The sequence below is a fragment of the Leptonychotes weddellii genome, chromosome 8 (genome assembly GCF_054177405.1).
Source record: "Leptonychotes weddellii isolate Sample4059 chromosome 8, ASM5417740v2, whole genome shotgun sequence".
NCBI classification, from domain to species: domain Eukaryota; kingdom Metazoa; phylum Chordata; class Mammalia; order Carnivora; family Phocidae; genus Leptonychotes; species Leptonychotes weddellii.
Window position 1 is genome coordinate 99,599,273 of NC_138376.1, and position 12,056 is coordinate 99,611,328.

At 42.0% G+C, this 12,056-nt stretch overlaps 1 protein-coding gene across 3 annotated transcripts in view; it reads right to left on the reverse strand.

The window, feature by feature from the left end:
• The window catches only part of ARHGAP18 (Rho GTPase activating protein 18), a 122,996-nt gene extending 114,923 nt beyond the window's left edge, over positions 1 to 8,073 (reverse strand). Inside the window, exon 1 of one of the 3 annotated variants that reach the window (XM_081828987.1) lies at positions 7,863 to 8,073. In XM_081828987.1, coding sequence (XP_081685113.1) covers positions 7,863 to 7,975 — 113 coding nt within the window. In that variant the 5' untranslated portion in view covers positions 7,976 to 8,073. The remainder of the gene's footprint in view (positions 1 to 7,862) is intronic. The other 2 variants (XM_081828988.1, XM_081828990.1) reach the window with 2 other exon arrangements.
• Between the last annotated feature and the right edge of the window lie 3,983 nt (positions 8,074 to 12,056).

Sequence of the window (12,056 nt, forward strand, 5' to 3'; positions counted from 1 at the left end):
CAAGTAAATGAGTCTTCCTTGCTCTACGTGAGATGATTTCACATATTTAAAAGCATTTAAGAGCAACAAATGATTTAGAAATGTACATCTGACCAAACTATAAAAAACTGAGCCCAACAAGGGGTCAGTACCTTTAAATCCTTAAGATATTTTTTGTATTCTTAGTAGTTATTAAAATATAATCTGAGATATTTTCATAACTTATTCCACAATTATTTTTATTTTTCCCACAGTTATTTTTAAAATCAAGAAGTCATACTGTCTATCAAAGCAAACATTATTTTCCTGAAGTCATTTACAGATCAATCTCAAAAATGCTTTCCAAGAGTATTTCCAAATTAATTCACCAACAGGTAATTTGACTGCCCTACATCATCATATAAAAATTGTTGTGCTTTTAATGAAGCACTCTTCTAAGTACATCACATCTTTTAACTCATTCAATCCTCCTAACAACTCTTGAGTTAGTTATTTTTTTCTCCTCTTTGAAAAAGGAAAAGAAAAACACTGAGGACCTATGACATTTAACAACTTGCCCAAGGTCTCACAGCTATTAGACAGAGCCAGGATTCCAACCCATACGGTGTAGCTCCAAAGTCTCTGTGTGTTATCACTGCACCTTATTTGCTCTCGCACTCATTCATTCATTCAAACTTTTATTACCTGCCTGAGGCACTTTGCTAAGGCCTAGGTGTAAGAGACAAAAAAAAAAAAAAAGGAAAGGTCTCCAACCTCAAGGAACTTACAAACGTTACTTAACTTAAACCAAAAAGTTCAGTATGACAGTTCTAATTAAGTAAAATGTCTAGGGAAAATTTAAGATACTGTTTTGAAAGGATTTATAGTAATACTCCTCATCTATTTTTTGAAAACTCTTAAAAGCCACATATTTGATTTTTATGATTAACCTTGCGAAGAAAACAGAGCATTATTACACCCATTTCATAGATGAGGAAACAGATAAAGGTAGGAGGTACTCAACCCAACAACTTAGCAAAGATGCCACATCCCTTCTGAGGATCTGCCCTACCCACAGAATCTGCCTCACTAAAAAGACCCCGAGTGGTCAAATCATAAGAATCACAGGCTTCCTGGGGCAGCTCAAGAAGATTAACCGGGCAATTGGATCCCCTTTCAAAACTTTGAAATTAGGAAACGGAGAGATGGCTCAGTTTGCTATGAGATACAAGTTGATAGAGGGCAACAAGCCTGGGGCATCCATTAAGAGCTGAGCTCAAGCTTAAAATGATGAGATTATAAAGCCAGCAGACAGAAAGAATAAGAGTGTCCACACAGAGAGAGAGCAGACTTGCCACATGACCCGTCAGTGAGGGAAAAAGACAGGCAATGCCTCCTCTCCCCAGGACGGAGTTGCCTGCAATAAACCTCATTTTCCCTAAAGACACTGAAGGGTTCTCTGCCAAAGCAACCACCAAACAGCATGCATAAAGGAGATGACATTTCACACTCTCTTTCGGCACAGAAATTCAGATACTTACTGCACTTGAGTTTGGAAGAGACTCCAGATGTAGTAAACTGGCCACACCAGTCTCCATGGTTTCTGTTTACTTCTTGCAAAAATGGGATAAACTTGGCCGGGTCACAGCAACAAACATAGCAATCAAAAGAATGTGTCCTCCGAATTATCCAGACATCATCCCTTCTGCTCCATCTACCCTAATTCACTCCCAACACCTTTATCCATCCCCACTCCCCTCAAGTAGGGAGACTTTATCTCTTATCAAAAGAGCAAAGATGTCATTAAATATCAATACCCACTAAAACTTTACAGCAATTTCTTCTCAGAGTATTTGTTTGAAATGAAGGATTTGGGTCAGAAATCCTCTACAGGGGAGAGTTCAGGAGAGGACTGCATCACACCTAATCTAGTGCACCTTCCCCAAACCAAGCATGGAGAACATGCTGTTGACCTCCCCCCAGCCCACCCCCACCCACCACCATCACCACCAGGCAACAGCCTGGAGGCCTCAAGTTTCTGCAGTTACAAGCTCTCTCCCAGGGACACCACTAGGGTGACAAGTGGAAAGGCTTCTCAGGACCCTTGGGCAGAGCTGAATGAAGAAAAGGCAGGAGAGAGAAGAGAGAGAAGGCAGATTTTATTTATTGAGAGAGAGAGAGAGCAAGAGGGAGAGGAACAAGCAGACTTCCCTCTGAGTGCAGAGCCTGATGCAGGGCTCGATCCTAGGACTCTCTGAGTTCATGACCTGAGCCAAAATCAAGAGTCGGTCACTTTACCAACTGAGACACTCAGGCGCCCCAAGAACATAAACCTTCAATTAAGCACAAGTCCCACTTAGAAAAGAGAGACAAGCAGAGACAGTGCAGGTGGACAGTGAAGTAAGTGTACCATGGATAATAAAAGGTTTTTTGGCAGGGTTTGGGTTTTTTTGTTTTTGTTTTGTTTCTTGTTTTGCGAGTGGTTGGGGGAGCAGTTCTTGAGATTTAAAAATCCTCATATTTGAAAGGCATAAAGCTAATATAAGTTCCATGAAGATCACTTTAAACAGGCCCACAGAAATCACAAACTTTACAGATGAGGGCAGTTAAAAGGCAAATATCCCGTAACTCTAAAGGTAAGACCTGCCCAGTTGGAGTACTGGGTGTGTCTTTTAATGATTCAAGAGAAAATTGGATGAGGCTTCTAAACTACACAGTAAAGAAGTTTTGAGAAAGTACTCTTATGTCATGAAATAGATGACTAGATTGATCTAGAAGCAGTTATCCATATGGATAGGTTAAAAATGCATTTGGAATGCCTTAAAAGCTAAAGTGGAAAAAAATAATAAGAAATGTTATTTCACTTACTACATAACTGCATTATAAAAACTCTTGACCATCCTTTTACCAAAAAAATAATTTCAGATAAAACACAAATTCAAAAGGAAAAAAACTCTATTCGTGATATATAGTACATAATTTTTTTAATGTGTGTTCTCATGTAAAAACTCTGAACTCATCAAGAAAGACAACCATGTCCTTCCCTGAATGCTTCTTTGAAAAAGACATTTCCAAGTTGTAGGTCCAAAATTGAGCTTCAGATCATACCCAGCCCATCCTCCTTTCACTCTGAAAGCCTTCCCCGTGTAAATAAAATGGAGTTGCATAGGCCAAACCTTGCAACAATCTTTATTCCCATTGGCTCATATACCAAAACCATCAGGACATCCAAAAAGCTCTACCTTCAGAATATTTCACCACCCACCAGCCCCACCACCCAAACAACTGAAATGTTGGCCAAACGTGTGCCTACTTCTACAGTTTACAATCTACACAACAGCCAGAGACACTCTTTGAAACCAAAACATGCTCTGTTCCTCCATTGTTCACTATCCTCCCCAAACGCTGGCTTCCCATTTCACTTTGTGCAAAAATTAAATTCCTCAAGTGGGCTATAAAACCATTCAGATTGAACTACCTGCCTCGTCTAGTTTTCTCCTCCTCTAAGCCACTTACTCCCAACCATTCCAGCCCAGCAAGGCTCTTTGCATCTCTGGGGGCTTGCTCTAGGACTTACTCTCAGCTCATGGCTTCCATACTCTCTACCAGGCTCTACCTTGAAAGCTCTTCCCCTAACTCTGGTCCCCAGATATCTGCAAGGCTCACCTACTCAGGCCTTCACTTTCTACTCTGTGCCTCCCTTCACCCCCACATGCAGGTGTTTGTCTGTTTTTTTCCCCAATACAGCCCCAGCTCTTGGACAACTGCCTGACACACAGTAAGCACTTAGTAATTATATGTGGAATGACTGAGTGACCAAATGGTTATGCTTACGACATAATTTTACAGATCCAAGAAATGGGTAGGATTTGAAAAAGTCTGGAATTAAACAAAGCATACGAAGATGGCCACCCTCTTCCATCTGGCACACTGGGCAATAGTTCTTAAAAGAGGAGGAAGGAAGTTTGGGACAGCAAGGAGTCCAGCTGCCAAAAGAAGACCCACCCACATTCCATCTTGCCATAAGTCAGGGTTTACAGACCTCAGTGCAGCCCATCAGTGCCCCAGCAGCGGTCACTAGTTCAAATTCTCAATGTGGCTACAGATCAAAAGGACATTTCCAAGGTCTTTCGAATGCCAGAGGCCTGAACTTTTACCTTACGGTTAATTTTCAGTTATGCCAATTTTAGTTAAGCATATAAATCACGCCCATGTTTCTGAACACATGACACAATGGTATTTACGAAAATGCTCCTGAAATGAGGAAGAATGCTTCGTATGCCGCAAAGCTCCATAGTTACTTTACCTAATGTTAAAGAGAGTAGCAGCTAGCTAAAAAGCAGACACTGTCCTGTGGGCTTTACACGGAACCACCCACTTGGTCCTCCCAATGAAGCGAGTACTATTAAGTTCAGTTTATAAGTAGAGAGTTAAAGAACCCCTCCAGGGTTCCACTGCTAATGAGTGGGAGAGTTGGAATGTGAACCCAGGCAGGTTGGCACCCCGAGCCCAGGGTTTCAGAGCCTAGGTCACCATGACACACTGCCCCTTGGTTCTTCTTGCCCAGTTCCAATGGTCTGTAAATGGGGCCAACAAAACAAGACCTTACACAATGAATGCTATATATTTGTTCATGGAAGACATAAAAATACCTCAAATGTCAACTAGAGTTAAGAGTTTCAATAAGAAAATATCATTTGACATTAATATTTATCAGATATTGACAAAAACAGATATAAAGCAAGTAAGTTCTTCTTAAAAAGTCAAAGGAGGAGGCGCCTGAGTGGCTCAGTCAGTTAAGCAGCTGCCTTCAGCTCAGGTCATGATCCTGGGGTCCTCGGATCAAGCCCCATATCGGGCTCCCTGCTCAGCGGGGAGCCTGCTTCTCCCTCTCCCTCTGTCAAATAAATAAATAAAATCTTAAAAAAAAAAAAAAAAGTCAAAGGAGAATAGTAAAAATAGACAAAATGCAGTATTCTTTGAAAAACTGCTTTGCTAAAGCAAACAGTAAGAAACCTGCTTGAAAATTAACAAGTAAATACTCATAAATATAGCTAGTCATAAAAAGTGGTTTCCTTTGGAAATATCTGTTGTATAAGTCAGTCAGAACAACTAATGTTAGCATATTTCTTCAAATCCTAATGTTTTAAGGAAGAAATAGGACAAAAAACTGAAAACAGGATTCTGTAAATATTTGAGAGACTCTAACCAGGAGGAGGAGGAATTCCTTAATCAGTCATCCAGTGAATGTGTCCTGATAAAGAGGGATAATGGAATGGAATGGAATGAAATGAAATGGAATGGAAGGAATTTTAGACTAACAGATTACTTACAAAAATATTAATTCCCTACTACCCCAGCTTCTCCAAAGACCAAATAAAAGTAAAAAAGGACTTGGTTAGGCAAAGCTAAAAATCAAACACGTTCTATAAATACCCTACATCATATACATAGATCTTTATACTTTTCAAATGACATATATGAGTTCTTATTGAACTAAACATTTGACTAAATAGTTCAAAGTGCCTATTATTTGGAAAAGACATAATCTTGCAGTAAGCGAAGTTCAGACTCCCATGCTCCCTCCACCAACTGTTAAATGGGTGGGAGAGAACAGAGTCTAACTTTGCCTCTTTTTGAGTTTTGTTTGTTTTGGTTTGGTTTGCATTTGAAGAGCTTTTTAAGAGAGGCATCAACCATCAACCTTGTACCTCAGAGCAGCTTCCCAGTGCTTAAAGCAGCAGGTGACCAATCAGATCAGAGTGAAAGCCCTGTGTGCCCGGCTCCCCCAACTTTAGGGGGTCACTCCTGACACCATCCCATCCTCGAATCCCTCCCTGCCTCCATCCAACCCCCTCCCCCTCCATTTGTGATATCTCAACCCTTCCAGGCTAAAGAGGGTGCCTCCCAAAATAACACTAAGCTAAATTATTCCATACTTAATGATAAAAGCCCTAGAGACTGTCCCTTCTCCCTCCTTCCTGCCTTTCCTCCCAGCCCTCAAACCAGGGCTCCCATCTTCTCCGGTCAATATAAAGAACTGTCCCAGGGTGCCTGGCCGGCTCAGTCGGTAGAGTTTCAGGGTCATGAGTTCAAGCCCCACATTGGGCATGGATGGCGCCTACTAAAAAAGAAAAAAAAAGTCCTTAGGGTTCTAATTCAGTGGTGAGAACTTGGGGCCAGTGTGGACAAGCAATATGGCAGCCAGCAGGGGAAGCAGGTGGGAACAGAACTGGTGCTGAGGCCCCAGGGGGAGCATTCACAACTCAGCTGCTACCCTGCTGCCTTAGCACCTCTTGATTCTGCTTTAGCATAGACTGAGAGTAATCTGTCCTCTCTTTTGTTCTCTCAACCCACTCAAGTACAGGCCACCACCAACAGGCTGCAAAACTGCAAATACAGAATAAAGCCTCCAGAACTGAATATGCAGTCCCTTGGCAAAGGCCTAGATCCACAGGCCTTGCAACACCCTAATAATTCCCGGGGTTTGAGGACTTAAAGGGAAAATGCGAGGTTTGTACTCTATGTCCCTAAGGTTCTTTCCACTCTCACAATCAAGATCCAAAATTCAGCTCAGATCCCCAGGCGACTCCAAAGTAAAGTCCCTGGAGAATGTACTAGGTTTGTGCCATTCTGGCAATTTTGACTCTGATGTGGACTCCACGTTAGGGATGACATGAGGCTGGGGTTACAGACTGCTTACAGCTAAAAGGTTACTAATACATTGGTAAACCACATAAAAAATGAAAATGCTTAATGATCTCACACAAAATACTTAAAGTGACAGAAAATAAAATGGTAACACATCGAAAGCACAAGTAGCAATTCCCTTTTATCTCTGGAAATTCATTCTTTCAACAGAATACATAGTGTGGCAGCTATGTGAGTAAAAGTTCTGGTCAGCCTGAGAATCTAACAGAGTACTACAGCCATTCCTTTGGTTTTTATTCCCCTCCCCCACATTTGAGGATTTTAAGACAAATGAAAGAAGGCATTATTTCAGCATAAGTCATATAAGAACAAAGAAGGTTTTATTATCACATTAAACATCAAGGAGGAAATATGCTTACCGATACCTAACACTACTAGTTTAAGCATTTGCTTTCTGCAAGCTTCCAAGCCAATATTTACGATTTATATCTAAGACTGGAGGTAAAAATGTACGGCTAGGAAGAAGGTCATTAAAGGAAAGAAGAAGAAAAAAAAAAAGCTCTTGAAAAATCAGAACAAAGTACATAGAGAAAAAAAGGTACTCTTTATGCCTCAGTGGCCTATAGAACACTTGCCCTCTCTGCCTATAAAGTGATTTAACATTAACCACATTTCACTCTGGCCCCAGCATACTACCTCCTGATAAAAAACTCCTTTTTGAAAGCTCTACCCCATGCCCACACATACACAAAGGAATGTGAAACACACTGCCACAGGCCAGTGTCTTGGGCTTTTTGCCTAAGAAGTTTGCTTTCAGCGAGGGGGCGTGGGCTGGGAACCCCACACTCTAACAACAGATTGTACAGTGAACAACCTCCTTACTTGTTGGCACACTTCCCCAACTAGCAGTTCCAGCGGCTGTGCCTTGAGCCCATTCAAGAATTCCATCTCATAGGAAGTGTTTCAAACATAGTCATTTGATCTTTCAACATTTGCAAATGCACCTGCTAAGCAGCAAGCCTGATAGGCATATCCCCAGCTCCTTCCTCCTATTCATCTTCCCCAGCAATCATAGGCGCTATTTCAGGCTTGGACCAGAGGAGACGCAAAGTGCACAAAACCCCTGCCAAACACTCCGGCGGCGGCAGGACGTTAGGTTCGACGGGCGATGCCGGTCCGTTCTCCCCGCGCCAACTTCCCTGTCACTTTTTTCCTGGAGCAGGTGAGAGGTTTTGTTTTGCTCTCGGGCTTACCTTGCGGTGGCTTCCTCCCCTCCCTTGCCATGGTTCCCCCCCACGGCCCGGTCCTTGCCGCTGGGGTGGTAGGCAGTGAGGACAACTCCCTGGGAACTGGAGAGCCAGTTCATGGTGACAGAAGGGGCATAATTTCTGCGATCCTGACCCAGAGAAGGGGAACGAAGTTTCTCCGGGCAGCGCCGCTCATTAGCATTGGCCGCTCCTCCTCCCGAGGCCGGTGACGCGCACGCGAGGGGCGGGGCCTCGCCCGGGAAGGGCTGGCTGGCTGGCTCTCCAATGAGAAGAGCTGTGACTCAGAGTATTGTTTCAATCCCGGGCAATTCCAGTTAAGGAAGGGTGGGGGGCGGGGGGGGGGGTATTGAATTGCCCCCACCCCTGAAATATTCCGATTAAACTGCCGGGTTGTGGCCTCTGCTCATCGATGGAAGTACAAGCCGTCTTTGTCAGAAGACAATGAGTTACTACAGAGCTTTCCCCCCCACCCCTTCCCAATTCCTGTTTCCATCTGATAATTTCTGCTACTTCATGTAACATGAGTAAGGGCATTTCTTAACCCCTTCATGTTCAGTGTTAAAATTAACCAAAGCAAAAACCAATGAACCTGGAGCAAAAGTGTGCAATACAGGGAAGAAGAAAAGCTTTACCTCTGTTTCTGGTTTAAAATGTCCTCATGGGACGATTGTCTATCCTGGAATGTCATCTTTCACATAAAAAGCCAATGCCAAATTTACCTCTTGGTTTTGTCAATACACCCTTCAGTACTAGAAACATCTACCAATGCTCTGTTAAATGTTATTGCTGAGAATACCAGAAGTGCTTACCATTTGTTGAGCACTTACCATATGCCAGGCCCTCTGTGACATGTGATTCACGTGTATTATCCCTTCCATTCATTTCAATTATTTCTCTCTCTCTGTCTCTCTCTCTCTCTCTCTCTCTCTCTCGCTCACACACACACCCCTACAAGATAGGCCTCATTATCACCTAAGAAAAATAAAGCTGAGGGGTCAGGGTAAGTAAGTTCTCTTGGCTAAGAGAATGCATTTGTTCTGTGCCAGAAGTTGCATTTGAACAGAACTCTAAATTCCTTTTTTTTTTTTTTTTAACGAGCATGCTGTTCTTTACCTTGTAGATTAGGAAACAAGCTCAAAAGTTATGAAACATACAAGAGATGTTTCTGTGCTTTCTCCCCCTCAAAAAAAAAGTCTACTCTCTTCTATATACCCCATAGTCTGAATTGGTCTGTTGTTGTTGATCTTGATGATCTATTAGTCAGTGTATCTAAAATTCCTCATAAGCAAGTTCTCAACTTCATTATTCCATAAACATTCTGTTTACACTTTTTTCATTACTTAAAATCATCATGAGAAATAAGTACTTTATTTGTACTTACACACTCTTAAAGTATTTAAAAAATGTTTTAAACCCTCTCTTCCCTGTCTACAGTGAATTCTCACTTACAGAAGTCTTCCAAAAAAAGGAAAAGAAAAAAGAGATTGCATTTCTGCATCCCTCCCACTCTGTCTCCATTGCCTGAGTCCCTTCCGGGCCCTTATAGTTAAGTCTTAGTTCCAATATTACAACAGCCCTTTTAGCTCCTTCTTTGCCTTCTCTTCTAAATTATTTTGCACATGGGTCCCTGGGTGGCTCAGATGGTTAAGCGTCTGCCTTCGGCTCAGGTCATGATCCTAGGGTCCTGGGATCAAGTCCCGCATCGGGCTCCCTGCTCCTTGGGAGCCTGCTTCTCCCTCTGCCTCTCTCTCTCTGTCTCTCTCTGTCTCTCATGAATAAATAAATAAAATCTTTAAAAAAATAAAAAATAAATTATTTTGCACATTACAGTTGACACTTGAACAACACGGATTTGAACTGCAGAAGTCCACCTATAAGTGGATTCTTTTCAATAAATACAGTACAATAAATGTATTTCCTCTTCCTTATGATTTTTTTAGTCTTTTTAATTCAAGGTATAGTTGGCTCTTCCTTAGGATTTTAATTTTTTAATTTTTAATTTTTTTTTTTTTTTTTTAGAGAGCAAGCGAGCAAGAGTGAGAGTGAGCAAGAGCATGGGTGAGGAGCAGAGAGAGAGAAGAAAAGAGACAATCTTAAGCAGGCTCCACACTCAGCACAGAGCCCAACACGGGGCTCCATCTCATGACCCTGAGATCACAGCCTGAGCTGAAACCAAGAGTCGGATGCTTAACCAACTGAGCCACCCAGGTGCCCTTCCTTATGATTTTCTTAATTTTATTTTCCCTGGCTTACTTTATTGTAAGAATATAGTACATAATACATAGAACATAAAATATGTGGTAATCAACTATGTTATTGACAAGGCTTCCAGTCAACAGCAGGCTGGCAGTAGTAAAGTTTTAGAGGAGTCAAAGTTATACGCAAGTTTCTGACTGCAAAGGTGAGGGTGTGGATCAGTGCCCCTAACCACCACCCACCCCCAGTTGTTCAAGGCTCAGCTGTATTATCACATCCAAGCACAGCCCTGATGGTGTCTGTCCTTGCTTAAAAACTTTCACTGGCTCCGCATGGCTAACAGAAAGAACCAGTTCCAAACTTTTTGAGTGGACCACTGAACATTCTTGCTACCTTACCCACACACACACACCTTCCCATCTCATCTGCCAGACACCATTCTGTCTGGTCCCACCGTCATTCCTTTCTTTTCCTTCCACACCTAACTGAATCCTTCCACATAGTGGGCCTCTAATGAATGTTGACTGAATAAAAAACTAAATTTCATGTGTCCTTAAGAAGATTCCTGGGGCACCTGGGTGGCTCAGTCAGTTGACTAGTTGAGCATCTGACTTTTGGTTTCAGCTCAGATCATGGTCTCAGGGTTGTGGGGTCAAGCCCCGCATGGTGCACCACACTCAGCAGGGAGTCTGCTTGGAATTCTCTCTCTCTCTCTCACCCTCTCCCTCTGCCCCTCCCCTGATGCTCGCTTGCTCTCACTCTCTCAAATATTTTTTTAAAAAAAGATTACTAAATTTTTAGTCAAAATTGGTAATATTGGGGCACCTGGGTGCCTGAGTCAGTTAAGCATCCAACTCTGGATCTCAGCTCAGGTCTTGATCTCAGGGTCATAAGTTCAATTCCCGTGCTGGGTTCCACACTGAGTGTGGAGCCTAGTTAAAAAAATGGTAATATTAAACAGTTGATTGGTAATACTAAACAGTGTGAACCTATGATGAAATATTCAAGAGTTCAGGCAAAATGAAAACTACAGGAAGAGAGGTGAAAGTTTAGTCAGTTGGAATATATGAGTTTTATCTTTTTAATGACCTTATGTATATAAAATAGAACATAAAATATATGATAATGATTAATGCCCCTCACAGTCACCCTTCTTTTTTTATGCATCTGCTCTCAAATGTAAAAATAGAGGAATCACCACCTTCTACAATTATTGGTGGTAGGCCATACATTCTTTCAGAAATGCTTTTCTTCTCTGTTTTCCTTGCCCTTAATTCCCGGGATCTCCTTTTTACCTTCTTCCTTCATTTTTCTATTTTCCCTTCTTCCTTTGCTATATCATCAAGCTGTCACATACCCACTGACAGTCATGAGCACTGCCGTCTCTCACAAAACAATTCATGATAGAATCTTTGCCCAATTTTAACCAAAATGATGATTAAGTTGTATCTTTGCCTAATTACACTCTCTTCGCTTTTTAAATTACAAATAAATCACAATATGCACATTAACATATAACTATTTTGTAAGTTCATAATAATATTTGGGTTCCTAATAACCGTGGCTTTTTAAATTTTTGTGAGGCAGAAAATGTGGCACAAGTTGATTTACATAGTTTAGTACATAAGATTGAATCCTATTAACTGCCAGGTACATGGAAGTCCTCTTGGCTCTTTTTTTCATCTCACTAAGCCCTGTCATTACTGGTCTGAGGATATTGCTTGTCATAGGCAGACAGCGCTAGGATTGCGTGCGTGCATGCGCACACGCGCGCACACACACACACACACACACACACACACCATGCCATGGTGCACATTGTCTTTTTTTTTTTTTTTTAAGATTTTATTTATTTATTTGACAGAGAGAGAGATAGTGAGAGCAGGAACACAAGCAGGGGGAATGGGAGAGGGAGAAGCAGGCTTCTTGCCGAGCAGGGAGCCCGATGGGGGACTCGACCCCAGGACCCTGGGATCACGACCC